Source organism: Heptranchias perlo, unplaced genomic scaffold, assembly GCF_035084215.1.
Source record: "Heptranchias perlo isolate sHepPer1 unplaced genomic scaffold, sHepPer1.hap1 HAP1_SCAFFOLD_324, whole genome shotgun sequence".
Lineage (NCBI taxonomy): Eukaryota > Metazoa > Chordata > Chondrichthyes > Hexanchiformes > Hexanchidae > Heptranchias > Heptranchias perlo.
In genome coordinates, this window is record NW_027139336.1 from 280,478 (window position 1) to 300,137 (window position 19,660).

At 49.6% G+C, this 19,660-nt stretch overlaps 1 protein-coding gene across 1 annotated transcript in view; it reads left to right on the top strand.

The window, feature by feature from the left end:
* coq9 (coenzyme Q9 homolog (S. cerevisiae)) overlaps positions 1-4,074 on the top strand; it is a 70,001-nt gene extending 65,927 nt beyond the window's left edge. Inside the window, 2 exon segments of the mRNA XM_067978595.1 lie at positions 2,468-2,521; positions 3,720-4,074. Coding sequence (XP_067834696.1) covers positions 2,468-2,521; positions 3,720-3,755 — 90 coding nt within the window. The 3' untranslated portion in view covers positions 3,756-4,074.
* Positions 4,075-19,660: the final 15,586 nt, after the last annotated feature.

Here is a 19,660-nt window from a genome sequence, read left to right on the forward strand (position 1 = left end):
CCTCCACTCGTGCACCTGTAACACTCACTCACTCACCCTCCGCTCGTACACCTGTAACACTCACTCACTCACCCTCCACTCGTGCACCTGTAACACTCACGCACTCACCCTCCGCTCGTACACCTGTAACACTCACTCACTCACCCTCCACTCGTACACCTGTCACACTCACTCACTCACCCTCCACTCGTACACCTGTCACACTCACTCACTCACCCTCCACTCGTACACCTGTAACACTCACGCACTCACCCTCCGCTCGTACACCTGTAACACTCACTCACTCACCCTCCACTCGTACACCTGTCACACTCACTCACTCACCCTCCACTCGTACACCTGTCACACTCACTCACTCACCCTCCACTCGTACACCTGTAACACTCACTCACTCACTCACCCTCCCCTCGTACACCTGCAACACTCACTCACTCACCCTCCACTCGTACACCTGTAACACTCACTCACTCACTCACCTTCCACTCGTACACCTGTAACACTCACTCACTCACCTTCCACTCGTACACCTGTAACACTCACTCACTCACCTTCCACTCGTACACCTGTAACACTCACTCACTCACTCACCCTCCGCTCGTACACCTGTAACACTCACTCACTCACCCTCCACTCGTACACCTGTAACACTCACTCACTCATCCTCCACTCGTACACCTGTAACACTCACTCACTCACCCTCCACTCGTACACCTGCAACACTCACTCACTCACCCTCCACTCGTACACCTGTAACACTCACTCACTCACCCTCCACTCGTACACCTGTAACACTCACTCACTCACTCACCCTCCCCTCGTACACCTGCAACACTCACTCACTCACCCTCCACTCGTACACCTGTAACACTCACTCACTCACTCACCTTCCACTCGTACACCTGTAACACTCACTCACTCACCTTCCACTCGTACACCTGTAACACTCACTCACTCACCTTCCACTCGTACACCTGTAACACTCACTCACTCACTCACCCTCCGCTCGTACACCTGTAACACTCACTCACTCACCCTCCACTCGTACACCTGTAACACTCACTCACTCATCCTCCACTCGTACACCTGTAACACTCACTCACTCACCCTCCACTCGTACACCTGCAACACTCACTCACTCACTCACTCACCTTCCACATGTGCTGACACCTCGTTCTCCAACCCCATCACTCCCAACCTGACCCCACCAGCGTGCAACCTCTGCTGTTTCATTGTTCCTGATGCTGTTAAAGCCCATCCCCCGCCCGTCTACCCCACCCCACATTCCTCCCACTCCTGGAAACTTTGTCTGCCTCATGATACCTCCTGCACAGTGCCCACCGCCCCCTAAAAGCAGCGTGACACGTCTTTCACATGGAACTGTAATACTGTTCAGAATCTCTGTGTCCATGTCCCTATCTCTGTGTCCGTGTACCTATCTCTGTACATGAATCGATCTCTGTTCAGTATCTCTGTGTACATGTACCGATCTCGGTTCAGTATCTCTGTGTACGTGTACCGATCTCGGTTCAGTATCTCTGTGTCCGTGTACCAATCTCGGTTCAGTATCTCTGTGTCCGTGTACCGATCTCTGTTCAGTATCTCTGTGTACGTGTACCAATCTCGGTTCAGTATCTCTGTGTGCGTGTACCGATCTCGGTTCAGTATCTCTGTGTCCGTGTACCAATCTCGGTTCAGTATCTCTGTGTACGTGTACCGATCTCGGTTCAGTATCTCTGTGTACGTGTACCGATCTCGGTTCAGTATCTCTGTGTACGTGTACCTATCTCTGTACATGAATCGATCTCTGTTCAGTATCTCTGTGTACATGTACCGATCTCGGTTCAGTATCTCTGTGTACGTGTACCGATCTCGGTTCAGTATCTCTGTGTCCGTGTACCAATCTCGGTTCAGTATCTCTGTGTACGTGTACCGATCTCTGTTCAGTATCTCTGTGTACGTGTACCAATCTCGGTTCAGTATCTCTGTGTACGTGTACCGATCTCGGTTCAGTATCTCTGTGTCCGTGTACCAATCTCGGTTCAGTATCTCTGTGTACGTGTACCGATCTCGGTTCAGTATCTCTGTGTACGTGTACCGATCTCGGTTCAGTATCTCTGTGTACGTGTACCGATCTCTGTACATGAATCGATCTCTGTTCAGTATCTCTGTGTACGTGTACCGATCTCGGTTCAGTATCTCTGTGTACGTGTACCAATCTCGGTTCAGTATCTCTGTGTACGTGTACCAATCTCGGTTCAGTATCTCTGTGTACGTGTACCGATCTCTGTACATGAATCGATCTCTGTTCAGTATCTCTGTGTACATGTACCGATCTCGGTTCAGTATCTCTGTGTACGTGTACCGATCTCTGTACATGAATCGATCTCTGTTCAGTATCTCTGTGTACGTGTACCGATCTCTGTTCAGCTCAGGAACTGTGTACATGAACTGATTTTTTTCTCTGTAGGCTGGATCTGCAGGTGAAGCTGTTTTCCAGGGACTGATTGGAGCAGCAGTTACAGTAAGTGACACAGTTACAACCGAAATAAGCTGCTAAACCCAGGCTTTAACCTCCCCCAATTGTCTGGTGAGATACTGAGCCCCTCACACAGAGCAGGAAAGGCCCAGGCTTCATGCCGGGCCTGTGCTGAGTGCGGCTGATCCCACCTGGTATTTTTTTTTTTCGTTTAACTGGATGTGGGCGTCGCTGGCGAGGCCGGCATTTATTGCCCATCCCTAATTGCCCTTGAGAAGGTGGTGATGAGCTGCCTTCTTCAATCGCTGCAGTCCGTGTGGTGAAGGTTCTCCCACAGTGCTGTTAGGAAGGGAGTTCCAGGATTTTGACCCAGCGACGATGAAGGGACGGCGATATATTTCCAAGTCGGGATGGTGTGTGAGTTGGAGGGGAACGTGCAGGTGGTGTTGTTCCCATGTGCCTGCTGCCCTTGTCCTTCTTGGTGGTAGAGGTCGCGGGTTTGGGAGGTGCTGTCGAAGAAGCCTTGGCGAGTTGCTGCAGTGCATCCTGTGGATGGTACACACTGCAGCCACAGTGCGCCAGTGGTGAAGGGAGTGAATGTTTAGGGTGGTGGATGGGGTGCCAATCAAGCGGGCTGCTTTGTCCTGGATGGTGTCGAGCTTCTTCAGTGTTGTTGGAGCTGCACTCATCCAGGCACGTGGAGAGTATTCCATCACACTCCTGACTTGTGCCTTGTAGATGGTGGAAAGGCTTTGGGGAGTCAGGAGGTGAGTCACTCGCCGCAGAATACCCAGCCTCTGACCTGCTCTCGTAGCCACAGTATTTATGTGGCTGGTCCAGTTAAGTTTCTGGTCAATGGTGACCCCCAGGATGTTGATGGTGGGGGATTCGGCGATGGTAATGCCGTTGAATATCAAGGGGAGGTGGTTGGACTCTCTCTTGTTGGAGATGGTCATTGCCTGGCACTTGTCTGGTGCGAATGTTACTTGCCACTTATGAGCCCAAGCCTGTATGTTGTCCAGGTCTTGCTGCATGCGGGTTCGGACATGTGTCACTCGGTATGGGAGCCCCTCAGAACGGGAGCCCCTCAGAACAGGATGCCCTCTGCAGTTGAATAGCCTCCTGGCACTCTTTGTCTGGGATCATATATCAAGAACGGTAACTTAGGCAAAGTATTTGACAGCCCCAGGAAACGCCTTCACCTGGTATAATGACTGTTCCCTTTTTCATTTTGGTTGCACAGATGAGGAACCTGACCCGCATTAACCAGAGTCAGTGAGCAGCCTGCGGTCATCAGGACAAGCAGACAAGAGCAAACTGGAACTGATGCCTTCGAAACACTGTGTGTCTGTGTGTGTCTGTGTGTCTGTGTGTGTCTGTGTGTGTGTCTGTGTGTGTGTGTGTGTGTGTGTGTCTGTGTGTGTGTCTGTGTCTGTGTGTGTGTGTCTGTGTGTGTGTGTCTGTGTGTGTGTCTGTGTGTGTGTGTGTGTCTGTGTGTGTGTGTGTGTGTGTGTGTGTGTGTGTGAGGTAGAGTGGCTTGTCACAGAATTAAAATAAGGAGCGATCCAGAGAGACAATAAATCACCCGATAAAACCCACCGTGTGGACTGATGGTCTCGGGTTGTCCAGTTTATAGCTGAGCAAAGAACCTCCACCAAAGAACGGCTCACCAGCTCACTATCTCCTTGCTGTTCATGGGATCTTGCTGTGTGTAAATGGTCTGACACGTCTCCCTTCATGACATCAGTGACTACACTTTAAAACTGCCTCATTGGCCGTGCGGTGCTGAGGTTGTGAACGGTGTCACAATTCGAGTGGTGCCGACCCCCTCACCGGTCCCTGGACTGAGAGCTCGTTCTCCAAACCTCAACCCTGACCGTCCCCGGTCCCCCCCCACCGTCCCCGGTCCCCGGTCCCCCCCCACCGTCCCCGGTCCCCTCCCACCGCCCCCATCCTGTGTACAGTCAACACTCACACAAACACACTCCAGCAAGGCTGGTACCAGGAGCAGGTCCCCTGGCTGAGTGTCCCCCCCCCCTCTCTGGCCCCGGGGGGGCTGAGTGTCCCCCCCCCCTCTCTGGCCCCGGGGGGCTGAGTGTCCCCCCCCCTCTCTGGCCCCGGGGGGCTGAGTGTCCCCCCCCCTCTCTGGCCCCGGGGGGCTGAGTGTCCCCCCCCCTCTCTGGCCCCGGGGGGCTGAGTGTCCCCCCCCCTCTCTGGCCCCGGGGGGCTGAGTGTCCCCCCCCCTCTCTGGCCCCGGGGGGCTGAGTGTCCCCCCCCCTCTCTGGCCCCGGGGGGCTGAGTGTCCCCCCCCCTCTCTGGCCCCGGGGGGCTGAGTGTTCCCCCCCCCTCTCTGGCCCCGGGGGGCTGAGTGTTCCCCCCCCCTCTCTGGCCCCGGGGGGCTGAGTGTCCCCCCCCCCTCTCTGGCCCCGGGGGGCTGAGTGTTCCCCCCCCCTCTCTGGCCCCGGGGGGCTGAGTGTCCCCCCCCCTCTCTGGCCCCGGGGGGCTGAGTGTCCCCCCCCCTCTCTGGCCCCGGGGGGCTGAGTGTCCCCCCCCCTCTCTGGCCCCGGGGGGCTGAGTGTCCCCCCCCCTCTCTGGCCCCGGGGGGCTGAGTGTCCCCCCCCTCTCTGGCCCCGGGGGGCTGAGTGTCCCTGTTTTGCGCCTACTGTCGCCCCAGCTGGCAATCCAGGGCCTCCTGGTCTCTGTGGGTCAGTGGGGTCTGTGTAGATCAGTGCCACCCCAGGCAGTGTGTCCAGGTGCCCGACCAGCGAGGGAGGTTAGATCAGCATTAGACCACTTCCCGTGGCATTGCTCGTGATCAGCCTTTGCCCTGTGTTGATTCCTGCCCCTTGGTTCACAGTCTGAGGTCGAGGAATAGCCCGAGTGCTGTGAGCGGTCAGATTGGTCAGTGGAATGGGTCGGCATGGGGTAACAGGTAGGGGTACGGGATGGGGTACAGGTATGGGTCGGGGTAGGGTAGGGGTACGGGATGGGGTACAGGTATGGGTCGGGGTAGGGTAGGGGTACGGGATGGGGTACAGGTATGGGTCGGGGTAGGGTAGGGGTACGGGATGGGGTACAGGTGTGGGTCGGGGTAGGGTAGGGGTACGGGATGGGGTACAGGTACGGGTCGGGGTAGGGTAGGGGTACGGGATGGGGTACAGGTACGGGAATGGGGAGGGTAGGGGAATGGGTAGAGAACATCATAAGAAATAGGAGCAGGCAATACGGCCTCTCGAGCCCGCTCTGCCATTCAAGGGTCAAGGATGTCACTGAGCGGCTGCAGAACATTCTGGGCGGGGTGGGAGGGTGAACAGCCAGAGGTCGTGGTCCATATCGGTACCAGCGACATAGGTAGAAAGAGGGATGAGGTCCTGTAGCCAGGGTATAAGGAGTTAGGAATGAGATTAACAGGCAGGACCTCAAGGGTAGTAATCTCCGGATTACTCCCGGTGCCACTCGCTAGTGAGTATAGAAATAGGAGGATGGAGCAGATGAATGCGTAGCTGGAGAGATGGTGCAGGAGGGAGGGCTTTAGATTCCTGGGGCATTGGGACCAGTTCTGGGGAGTTGGGACCTGTACAAACCGGACGGGTTGCACCTCAACAGGGCCGGGAGCAATATCCTCACGGGGAGGTTTGCGAGTGCTGTTGGGGAGGGTTTAAACTAACTTGGCAGGGGGATCGGAACCTGAGAGGAGATTCAGATGGGACAGAATCAGAACTGGAAATAGAAGGCAGAAAATTAGTAAGTGACTTAGGAAGGCAGAGGAAACAAAGGTTAGAAAATAAACAGCAATGGAGTTTGGCAGTGCTCAATGGTTTATACCTCAATGCAAGGAGTATAGTGAATAAGGCAGATGAGCTGAGGGCACAGATAGACACGTGGCAGTACGACATCTTAGCTATTACAGAAACATGGCTTAAAGAGGGGCAGGAGTGTCGCTACTCAGCGTTACTGGTTACAGGGTTTTCAGACAAGATAGGGGATAAAAAAGGAGAGGGGGTGCAATTTTGGTTAAAGGAACAATTGCATCTGTGAGGAGGGATGATATCATTGCGGCAACTAAAGAATTACGGGCTTTGCGATGTTAATGCTGATGTAAGAGGTGAGTGTATAATCTTTGTCTCAGCACAACTTCAGTATAAACAGTGTGACCGCAAGGCATGATGGGAAGCTTGACCAAAAAGCCGAGTGTCAGCAGTTTAACTGTGGCAGTTATCATCAACGTGCTTTCACCAAATCTTGGAACGACGACAGTGGACGAAGTTAATAATGGGAGACCTCGGACACCGGATAAGGAGAATGGTAAACCGTAGAAAGGCAGAAGTAAGAGCTTAAGACAGTTGAGATAACAGGGACATCTGCTCCCACGCCCAGGGGAGACTCCATGATGACTGGGCAAGGTATAGGTGGGACCTCGGTGGTCACATCTGTGAGGCCAACAGACAGCATCAACCGTACTGTGTATAAAACCTGATGAAATTGTTTAATCGGAGAGACCTTTGGCTCGCTAAGGCTCTCCCCTGCATACACTTGAATAAACCCTGCTTACGCGAGGCTCTCCAGACTCGGCATGGGTGATTTGAATGGTGATGGAGACTGTCGCTACAACAATATGGAAGGATCATCAAATGAGGCCTTATGGGTTGAGCTAAAAAACAAAAAAGGGGCAGTCATACTGGGAGTGTACTATAGACCCCCAAACAGTCAGAGGGAGATAGAAGAGCAAATATATAGGCAAATTTCTGAGAAGTGCAAAAACAATAGGGCAGCAATAGGGGATTTCAACTACCCGAATATTAACTGGGACACAAACAGTGTAAAAGGTATAGAGGGTGCAGAATTCTTAAATTGCTTTCAGGAGAACTTTTTTAGCCAGTATATAGCAAGCCCAATGAGAGAGGGAGCAGTTCTGGGTTTAGTTTTAGGGAATGAGGCTGGGCAGGTGGAAGGAGTATCAGTGGGAGAGCATTTTGGTGGTCGTGATCATAATTCAGTTAGATTTAGAATAGTTATGGAAAAGGACAAAGATAGAACAGGAGTAAAAGTTCTCAATTGGGGAAAGGCAAATTTTACTCAGCTGAGAAGTGATTTAGCAAAAATGGACTGGAAACAGCTACTTGAAGGTAAATCAGTGTTAGAGCAGTGGGAGACATTCAAGGGGGAGATAGTGAGGGTTCAGAGTCAACATGTTCCCACAAAGAAAAAGGGTGGGGCTGCCAAATCTAGAGCCCCTTGGATGTTGAGGAGCATACAGGGTGAGATAAGGCAGAAAAGGGAAACTTATATCAGACACCGAGATCTCAATACTACAGAAAGCCTGGAGGATTATAGAAAGTGCAGGGGTGAAATTAAAAAGGAAATTAGGAAAACAAAGAGAGGGCATGAAAAAATACTGGCAAGTAAAATCAAGGAAAACAGAAAGATGTTTTATAAATATATAATGAGCAAGAGGATAACTAAGGAAAGAGTAGGGCCTATTAGAGACCAAAAAGGTAACCTGTGTGTGGAGGCGGAAGATGTGGATATGGTTCTTAATGAATACTTTGCGTCTGTCTTCACAAAAGAGAGGGACGATGCAGAGATTGTTTATTGGGAGGAGGAGTGTGAAATATTGGATGGGATAAACATAGTGAGAGAGGAAGTATTAAGGGGATTAGCATCTTTGAAAGTAGATAAATCGCCAGGCCCAGATGAAATGTATCCCAGGCTGTTCAGAGAAGCAAGGGAGGAAATAGCGGAGGCTCTGACCATCATTTTCCAATTCTCACTGGCTACAGGCGAGGTGTTGGAGAACTGGAGGACTGCTAATGTTGTGCCGTTGTGTAAAAAGGGAGAAAGGGATAGACCGAGTAATTACAGGCCAGTCAGTCTAACCATCGGTGGTGGGCAAATTATTGGAATCAATTCTGAGGGACAGGATAAATCGTCATTTAGAAAGGCACGGACTAATCAAGGACAGTCAGCATGGATTTGTTAAGGGAAGGTCGTGTCTGACTAACTTGATTGAATGAATTTTTTGAGGAGGTAACAAGGAGGGTCGATGAGGGTAGTGCGTTTGATGTAGTCTACATGGATTTTCGCAAGGCTTTTGACAACGTCCCACGTTGTAGACTGGTCAAAAAAGTAAAAGCCAATGGCATCAAAGGGAAAGTGGCAAATTGGATCCAAAATTGGCTCAGTGGCAGGGAGCAAAGGGTAATGGTCGGGTGTTTTTGTGACTGGAAGGATGTTTCCAGTGGGGTTCTGCAAGGCTCAGTACGAGGTCCCTTACTTTTTGGGATATATATTAATGATTTGGGCTTAAATGTAGGGGGAATGATTAAGAAGTTTGCAGATGATACAAAAATTGGCCGTGTGGCTGATAGTGAGGAGGAAAGCTGTAGACTGCAGGAAGAGATCAATGGACTGGTCAGGTGGGCAGAAAAGTGGCAAATGGAATTCAATCCAGAGAAGTGTGAGGTAATGCATTTAGGGAGGGCCAACAGGGCAAGGGAATACACAATAAATGGGAGGATACTGAGAGGTGTAGAGGAAGTGAGGGACCTTGGGGTGCATGTCCACAGATCCCTGAAGGTAGCAGGACAGGTAGATAAGGTGGTTAAAAAGGCATATGGAATACTTTCCTTTATTAGCTGAGGTATAAAATATAAGAGCGGGGAAGTTATGCTGGAACTGTATAAAACACTGGTTAGGCCACAGCTTGAGTACTGTGTACAGTTCTGGTCACCACATTACAGGAAGGATGTGATTGCACTGGAGAGGGTGCAGAGGAGATTTACGGAGATGTTGTCAGGACTGGAGAATTTTAGCTATGAGGAGAGATCGGATAGGCTGGGGTTGTTTTCTTTGGAACAGAGGAGGCTGAGGGGAGATTTAATTGAGGTGTATAAAATTATGAGCAGCCCAGAGAGAGTGGATAGGAAGGACCTATTTCCCTTAGCAGAGCGGTCAATAAGCAGGAGGCATAGATTTAAAGTGATTGGTAGAAGGATTAGAGCGGAGCTGAGGAGAAATCTTTTCACCCAGAGGGTGGTGGGGGTCTGGAACTCACTGCCTGGATGAGCACCTGAAGTGCTGTAACCTACAGGGCTACGGATTAGGCGCAGACACGATGGGCCGAATGGCCGCCTGTGCCGTAAATGTTCTACGATTCATTCAGATCGTGGCTGATCTTCAACCTCAACTCCACTTTCACCCCGATCTCCATATCCCCTGATTCCCCTACTAGTCCAGAAAGATCTGGGTATGGGAGTGACTAAGGGGTACAGGAGTAATGGGGTACGGGTGTGACAGGGTACAGGTGTGACTGGGGGTACGGGTGTCACTAGGGTTACGAGTGGACTGGGGTTACGGAAATATTGGGGTATGGGTGTAACTGGGGTACAGGACACCTAGGGGTATGGGGGTGTCTCGGGGTGCGGTATGACTGGGGGTACGAGTATAATGGGGTACGGGTGTGACGGGTATAATGGGGTATGGGTATGACTAACGTAGGTGTGTGACGAGGGGTACGTGTGTGATGGGTATAATGGGGTACGGGTATGATTAACGTAGGGGTGTGACGAGGGGTACATGTGTGATGGGTATAATGGGGTACGGGTATGATTAACGTAGGGGTGTGACGAGGGGTACATGTGTGACGGGTATAATGGGGTATGGGTATGATTAACGTAGGGGTGTGACGAGGGGTACGTGTGTGACGGGTATAATGGGGTATGGGTATGATTAACGTAGGGGTGTGACGAGGGGTACGTGTGTGACGGGTATAATGGGGTATGGGTATGATTAACGTAGGGGTGTGACGAGGGGTACGTGTGTGACGGGTATAATGGGGTACGGGTATGATTAACGTAGGGGTGTGACGAGGGGTACGTGTGTGACGGGTATAATGGGGTACGGGTATGATTAACATAGGGGTGTGACGAGGGGTACGTGTGTGATGGGTATAATGGGGTATGGGTATGATTAACATAGGGGTGTGACGAGGGGTACGTGTGTGATGGGTATAATGGGGTATGGGTATGACTAATGTAGGTGTGTGACGAGGGGTACGTGTGTGATGAGGGTTACAGATATGACGGTGTACGGGTGTCACTAGGGGCACGGTTATAAAGAGGTACCGGTGTAACTAGGGGTAAAACGAGGTGTGACTGGGGGTGCGGGTGTACCTAGGGGTTCAGTATGATGAACACAGGTATAACGAGGTACGAGTGTGACTAGTGTATGGGAATGACATGGGGTACAGATGTGTCGATGGGTACGGGGGTGACACGGGATTCTGGTGTGCACAGGGGCACGGGTGTGACTAGGGGTACGAGTATAACTGGGGTACAGGTATAACGAGGGATACCCTGGGTCACACCCGTACTCCTAGTCATACAGCAATTCAGCCCATCATGCCTGTGTCTGCTCTTTGAAAGAGCGATCCAATGAGTCCAACTCTCCCCCTACTCTCTCCCCGTAGCCCTGCAAAGTTTTCCCCTTCAAGTATTTATCCAGTTCCGTTTGAAAGTTATTAATGAATCTGCTTCCACCGCCCTTTCAGGCAGTTCTCGTTATCTCACCACTTTTGCCAATTAATTAATAGATCGATTTTCCCAATTAATTAATAGATTAGCGGATAACATAAAAGGAACCCAGAAGTCTTTATAAAAATATAAATAGTAAAAGGGAAGTCAAAGGAAGCGTGGGGCCGATTGAGGACAAAAAAGATCCATTTGTGGAGGCAGAGGGAATGGCTGAGAGACTGAATGAGAATTCACATCGGTCTTCACTAGAGGAGAGGATGCTGCCATGTAGCAGTGAAGGAGGAGGTAGTAATGATATTGGATCGGATAAATATAGATATCGAGGGAGGGACTTCAAAGGTCGGCAGCACTCGGGGTCGAAAAGTCACCCGGTCTGGATTTGATGCATCCTCGGTTACTGAGGGAAGTAAGGGTGGAAATTGCGGAGGCTCTGGCCACAATCTTCCAATCCTCCTTAAATATGGGAATGATGCCAGAGGATTGGAGGATTGCAAATGTTACACCCCTGTTCACAAAAAGGGGAGAGGGATAAACCCAGCAATTACAGGCCAGTCAGTCTAACGTCAGTGTTGGGGAAACTGAGACAATAATCTGGGACAAAATCAATTAGAATCATAGGTTACAGAACAGAAGGAGGCATTCAGCCCATCAAGCCCATGCCCGCTCTCAGCAAGACCAATCCATCCAGTCCCACTCCCCCTCTCTTTCCCTGTGGCCCTGCAAATTTTTTCCTTCAAGTATTTATCCAGTTCCCTTTTGAAGACCATGATTGAATCTGCCTCCACCACCCCCTCGGGCAGTGCATCCAGATCATAACCACTCGCTGGGTAAAAAAGTTTCTCCCCATGTCACCTTTGGATCTTGTGCCAATCACCTTAAATCTATGACCTCTGGTCCTTGACCCTTCCACCAATGGGAACAGTTTCTCTCTATCTACTCTGTCTGGACCCTTCATGATTTTGAACACCTCGATCAAATCTCCTCTCAACCTTCTCTGTTCCAAGGAGAACAACCCCAGCTTCTCCAGTCTATCCATGTAACTAAAGTCCTTCATCCCTGGAATCATTCTAGTAAATCTCTTCTGCACCCTCTCTAAGGCCTTCACATCTTTCCTAAAGTGCGATGCCCAGAATTGGACACAATACTCCAGCTGTGGCCGAACCAGTGTTTTATAAAGGTTCATCATGACTTCCTTGCTTTTGTACTCTATGCCTCTATTTATAAAGCCCAGGATCCCGTGCTTTTTTAACCGCTTTCTCAACCTGTCCTGTCACCTTCAGTGATTTATGAACATATACCCCCAGATCTCTCTGTTCCTGTATCCCTTTTAGGTTTGTGCCCTCGAATTTATATTGCCTCTCCTCGTTCTTCCTGCCAAAATGTATCACTTCGCACTTCTCTGCGTTAAATTTCATTTTTTTTATTCATTCATGGGATGTGGGCGTCGCTGGCGAGGCCGGCATTTATTGCCCATCCCTAATTGCCCTTGAGAAGGTGGTGGTGAGCCGCCTTCTTGAACCGCTGCAGTCCGTGTGGTGACGGTTCTCCCACAGTGCTGTTAGGTCGGGGGTTCCAGGATTTTGACCCAGCGACGATGAAGGAACGGCGATATATTTCCAAGTCGGGATGGTGTGTGACTTGGAGGGGAACGTGCAAGTGGTGTTGTTCCCATGTACCTGCTGCCCTTGTCCTTCTAGGTGGTAGAGGTCGCGGGTTTGGGAGGTGCTGTCGAAGAAGCCTTGGCGAGTTGCTGCAGTGCATCCTGTGGATGGTACACACTGCAGCCACTGTGCGCTGGTGGTGAAGGGAGTGAATGTTTAGGGTGGTGGATGGGATGCCAATCAAGCGGGCTGCTTTATCTTGGATGGTGTCGAGCTTCTTGAGTGTTGTAGGAGCTGCACTCATCCGAGCAAGTGGTGGGTATTCCATCACACTCCTGACTTGTGCCTTGTAGATGGTGGAAAGGCTTTGGTGAGTCACTCGCCGCAGAATACCCAGCCTCTGACCTGCTCTTGTAGCCACAGTATTTATATGGCTGGTCCAGTTAAGTTTCTGGTCAATGGTGACCCCCAGGATGTTGATGGTGGGGGATTCAGCGATGGTAATGCCATTGAATGTCAAGGGAAGGTGGTTAGACTCTCTCTTGTTGGAGATGGTCATTGCCTGGCACTTATCTGGCACGAATGTTACTTGCCACTTATCAGCCCAAGCCTGGATGTTGTCCAGGTCTTGCTGCATGCGGGCTCGGACTGCTTCATTATCCGAGGGGTTGCGAATGGAACTGAACACTGTGCAGTCATCAGAGAACATCCCCATTTCTGACCTTATGATCGAGGGAAGGTTATTGATGAAGCAGCCCAAGGTGGTTGGGCCTTGGACACTGCCCTGAGGAACTCCTGCAGCAATGTCCTGGGGCTGAGATGATTGGCCTCCAACAACCACTACCATCTTCCTTTGTGCTCGGTATGACTCCAGCCACTGGAGAGCTTTCCCCCTGATTCCCGTTGACTTCAATTTTACTAGGGCTCCTTGGTGCCACACTCGGTCAAATGCTGCCTTGATGTCAAGGGCAGTCACTCTCACTTCACCTCTGGAATTCAGCTCTTTTGTCCATGTTTGGACCAAGGCTGTAATGAGGTCTGGAGCCGAGTGGTCCTGGCGGAACCCAAACTGAGCATCGGTGAGCAGGTTATTGGTGAGTAAGTGCCGCTTGATAGCACTGTCGACGACACCTTCCATCACTTTGCTGATGATTGAGAGTAGACTGATGGGGCGGTAATTGGCCGGATTGGATTTGTCCTGCTTTTTGTGGACAGGACATACCTGGGCAATTTTCCACATTGTTGGGTGGATGCCAGTGTTGTAGCTGTACTGGGACAGCTTGGCTAGAGGCGCAGCTAGTTCTGGAGCACAAGTCTTCAGCACTACAGCTGGGATGTTGTCGGGGCCCATAGCCTTTGCTGTATCCAGTGCACTCAGCCGTTTCTTGATATCACGTGGAGTGAATCGAATTGGCTGAAGACTGGCTTCTGTAATGGTGGGGATATCGGGAGGAGGCTGAGATGGATCGTCCACTCGGCACTTCTGGCTGAAGATGGTTGCAAACACTTCAGCCTTGTCTTTTGCACTCACATGCTGGACTCCGCCATCATTGAGAATGGGGATGTTTGCAGAGCCTCCTCCTCCTGTTAGTTGTTTAATTGTCCACCACCATTCACGACTGGATGTGGCAGGACTGCAGAGCTTTGATCTGATCCTTTGGTTGTGGAATCACTTAGCTCAGTCTATAGCATGTTGCTTCCACTGTTTAGCATGCATGTAGTCCTGAGTTGTAGCTTCACCAGGTTGGCACCTCATTTTTAGGTACGCCTGGTGCTGCTCCTGGCATGCTCTTCTACACTCCTCATTGAACCAGGGTTGATCCCCTGGCTTGTTGGTAATGGTAGAGTGAGGAATATGCCGGGCCATGAGGTTACAGATTGTGCTGGAATACAATTCTGCTGCTGCTGATGGCCCACAGCGCCTCATGGATGCCCAGTTTTGAGCTGCTAGATCTGTTCTGAATCTATCCCCTTTAGCACGGTGGTAGTGCCACACAACACGTTGGATAGTGTCCTCAGTGCGAAGACGGGACTTCGTCTCCACGAGGACTGTGCGGTGGTCACTCCTACCAATACTGTCATGGACAGATGCATTTGTGACCGGTAGATTGGTGAGGACGCGGTCAAGTAAGTTTTTCCCTTGTGTTGGTTCACTCACCACCTGCCACAGGCCCAGTCTGGCAGCTGTGTCCTTCAGGACTCGGCCAGCTCGGTCAGTCGTGGTGCTACCGAGCCACTCTTGGTGATGGACATTGAAGTCCCCCACCCAGAGTACATTCTGTGCCCTTGCTACCCTCAGTGTTTCCTCCAAGTGGTGTTCAACATGGAGGAGGACTGATTCATCAGCTGAGGGAGGACGGTAGGTGGTAATCAGCAGGAGGTTTCCTTTCCCATGTTTGACCTGATGCCATGAGATTTCATGGGGTCCAGAGTCAATGTTGAGGACTCCCAGGGCCACTCCCTCCTGACTGTATATCACTGTACCGCCACCTCTGGTGGGTCTGTCCTGCCGGTGGATCAGGACATACCCAGGGATGGTGATGGAAGAGTCTGGGATGTTGGCTGGAAGGTATGATTCTGTGAGTATGGCTATGTCAGGCTGTTGCTTGACTAGTCTGTGGGACAGCTCTCCCAATTTTGGCACAAGTCCCCAGATGTTAGTGAGGAGGACTTTGCAGCATCGAGTGGGCTTGGGTCTGCCACATGTCCGCCCATTCCACCAGCCTGTCTATATCCTCTTGAAGTCTATCACTATCCTCCTCACTGTTCACTACACTTCCAAGTTTTGTGACATGGCAAATTTTGAAATTGTGCCCTGTATACCCAAGTCCAAGTCATTAATATATATCAAGGAAAGCAGTGGTCCCAGCACCGACCCCTGGGGAACACCACTGTACACCTCCCTCCAGTCCGAAAAACAACCGTTCACCACTACTCTCTGTTTCCTGTCACTGCCCCTTTTATTCCATGGGCTTTAACTTTGCTGACAAGCCTATTATATGGCACTTTATCAAACGCCTTTTGAAAGTCCATATACACAACATCAACCACACTACCCTCATCAGCCCTCCATATACACAACATCAACCACACTACCCTCATCAGCCCTCTCTGTTACCTCATCAAAAAACTCAATTATGTTAGTTAAACACGATTTGCCTTTAACAAATCCGTGCTGACTTTCCCTAATCAATCTACACTTGTCCAAATGACTGTTAATTCTGTCCCGGATTATCGTTTCTAAAAGTTTCCCCACCACTGAGGTTAAACTGACTGGCCTGTAGTTGCTAGGTTTATCCTTACACCCTTTTTTGAACAAGGGTGTAACATTTGCAATTCTCCAGTCCTCTGGCACCACCCCCATATCTAAGGATGTTTGGAAGATTATGGCCAGTACCTCCGCAATTTCCACCCTTACTTCCCTCAGCAACCTCGGATGCATCCCATCCGGACCGGGTGATTTAGAATCATAGAATCATAGAAGTTTACAACATGGAAACAGGCCCTTCGGCCCAACATGTCCATGTCGCCCAGTTTATACCACTAAGCTAGTCCCAATTGCCTGCACTTGGCCCATATCCCTCTATACCCATGTAACTGTCCAAATGCTTTTTAAAAGACAAAATTGTACCCGCCTCTACTACTGCCTCTGGCAGCTCGTTCCAGACACTCACCACCCTTTGAGTGAAAAAATTGCCCCTCTGGACCCTTTTGTATCTCTCCCCTCTCACCTTAAATCTATGCCCCCTCGTTATAGACTCCCCTACCTTTGGGAAAAGATTTTGACTATCTACCTTATCTATGCCCCTCATTATTTTATAGACTTCTATAAGATCACCCCTTAACCTCCTACTCTCCAGGGAAAAAAGTCCCAGTCTATCCAACCTCTCCCTATAAGTCAAACCATCAAGTCCCGGTAGCATCCTAGTAAATCTTTTCTGCACTCTTTCTAGTTTAATAATATCCTTTCTATAATAGGGTGACCAGAACTGTACACAGTATTCCAAGTGTGGCCTAACTAATGTCTTGTACAACTTCAACAAGATTTATCTATTTTAAGTACAGCTAGCCTTTCAAGTACCTCTTCTTTATCAATTTTTAGCCCATCCAGTATCTTAACTATATCTTCCTTTACTGAGACTCTGGCAGCATCTTCTTCCTGGGTAAAGATCGATGCAAAGTGCTCATTTAATACCTCGGACATCCCTATTGCCTCCATGAGTAGATCTCCTTTATGGTCCCTAATCAGCCCCACCCCTTCTCTTACTACCCGTTTATTGTTTACATGCCTGTAGAAGGCTTTTGGATTCCCTTTTATGTTAGCCGCTGGTCTATTCTCATGCTCTCTCTTTGCCCCTCTTATTTCCCTTTTCACTTCCCCTCTGAACTTTCTATATTCTGCCTGGTTCTCACTTGTGTTATCAACCTGACACCTGTCATACACCCCCTTTTTTCTGCCTCATCTTACTCACTATATCACTTTCCTCATCCAGGGAGCTCAGGATTTACTTGTCCTACCTTTCCCCCTCGTGGGAATGTACCTCCTCTGTACCCGAACAATCCCCTCTTTAAAGACCACCCTTTGTTCAATTACAGTTTTGCCTGTCCAATCTTTGACTCCAATTTACCCGGGCCAGGTCCGTTCTCAACCCACTGAAACTGGCCCTCCTCCAATTGAGTATTTTTACTCCAGATTGTTCCTTGTCATTTCCATTAATAATCTAAACCTTATGATATTATGATCACTGTTCCCTAAATGTCCCCCACTGACACTTGCCCCACTTGACCCACCTCATTCCCCAGGACCAGATCCAGCAATGCCTCCTTCCTCACTGGGTTGGAAATATACTGTTCAATTGGCACCTGGAAAAGTCTGGGCTAATAAATGAAAGTCAGCACAGATTTGTTAAAGGAAATTGTGTTTGACTAACTTGAGTTCTTTGATGAAGTAACGGAGAGGGTTGATGAGGGTAGTGCGGTTGATGTTATGTATATGGACTTTCAAAAGGTATAATAGACTTGTTAACAAAATTAGCCCATTGGGATTAAAGGGACAGGAGCAGCCTGGATACAGAATTGGCTAAGGGACAGAAAGTAGTGGTGAACGGTTGTTTCTCAGACTGGAGGGAAATATACAGTGGTGTTCCCCAGGGGTCAGTATTAGGACCACTGCTCGTTTTGATATATATTAATGGCCTGGACTTGCGTATAGAGGGGATAATTTCAAAGTTTGCAGATGACACGAAACTCAGAAATGTAGTAAACAGTGTGGAGGATAGCAACAGACTTCAGGAGGACAGAGACAGATTGGTGAAAGAATGAGGAGAGGCAATATAAACTAAATGGTACAATTCTAAAGGGGGTGTAGGAACAGAGAGACCTGGGGGTGTATGTACACAAATATTTGAAGGTGGCAGGACAAGTTGAGAAGGCTGTAAAAAAACCATATGGGATCCTGGGCTTTATTAATAGAGGGATAGAGCACAAAAGCAAGGAAGTTTTGCTGAACCTTCATAATTCACTGGTTGGGCCTCAGCTGGAGGATTGTGTTCAATTCTGGGCTTCACACTTTAGGAAGGATGTGAAGGCCTTGGAGAGGGTGTGGAGGAGATTTACTGGAATGGTCCCAGGGATGAGGGACTTCAGTTATGTGGAGAGACTGGAGAAGCTGGGGTTGTTCCCCTTGGAACAGAGAAGGTTAAGGGGAGATTTGATAGAGGTGTTCAAAATCATGAGGGGTTTTGATAGAGTAAATAAGGAGAAACTGTTTCCAGTGGCAGAAGGGTCGGGAACCAGAGGACACAGATTTAAGGTGATCGGCAAAAGAGCCAGAGGCAACACAAGGAAACATTTTTTAACTGAGTTGTTCTGATCTGGAATTCACTGCCTGAAAGGGCGGTGGAAGCAGATTCAATAATAACTTTCAAAAGGGAATTGGATAAATACTTGAAGGGAAAAAGTTTACAGGGCTATGGGGAGAGAGTGGGGGAATGGGACTACTTGGATAGCTCTTTCAAAGAGCCGGCACAGGCACGATGGGCCGAATGGCCGCCTTCTGTGCTGTATCATACTATGAATTCACTCACTCACTCACTCACTCCGACAAAAACGTTGCTCCCTCATTGCTCAAAATACACACAATCGGGGAGCAGCCTTTTCTCCTCTCTCCGGCCCCGCAGTTTATAAAAGGCACAAGTCCAGACCCCAATCCTAGTCACATTTGCCCAACTCAGAGCAGAAGATGTGGACCATTCCGCACATGGATAAAAGCAGCTCATGGTCCCGATTTACTGCAAGGAAATGAAGTGAGAGAGCGCGAGAGAGAGCGCGGGAGATAGAGAGCGGGAGCAGGATAGAGAGAGAGAGGGTGCATAAGCTTTGAGGAAAAAGACTGAAATGAAGGCAGTGTCAAGGTGCAGAACAGCTCGCAGCCTCTGCTCAGAAGAAAGGCCTCCTGCCCCTGGTATTCCCAGGCAGTCTCCCAAACAAATACTAACCAGGCCGGACTCTGCTTAACTTCCCAGGTGGGCTTTTTAAAAAATTTATTAGATGGATCCCTTGTTAAAGACATTTACAACATTGTGATCGCTCCTTTGTACTGTACAATCATTCCTTTACCATTTATTAGCTTCAGAAATTAAAGTACACTTCGTCTCCTACCACATATATTAACCTATTGAACTTCAAAAACTGGTTCAAAAATACCATCCTTAAATTCCCTTCAGAATAACACATCCACAAATAACACATCAGAATGCTCTTCTGGTCTATACGTGAAATACTCTTTCAGGTTTATTCTTCTCCCCCTAAAATACAGAGCAGTCCTTCCCTGCACGGTACTTTCAGGCGATTGGCTGCTTTGGTTCACTCTACTCAAAGGCTTCCTGCTTTGTGTGTGTTTTTTCACCAGCTTAGTTTCTTGTGTATTTTTCACTCTGTCTCGATCCCCTTCCCTTTGTCTGGCAGCAGGAGAATGTGCAGCAAAGAAATGGGAAAAAAGAGAGAGAGAGTGAGAGAGTGCAGGAGCTGGCAGGGAGGCTTGGTGATTAACA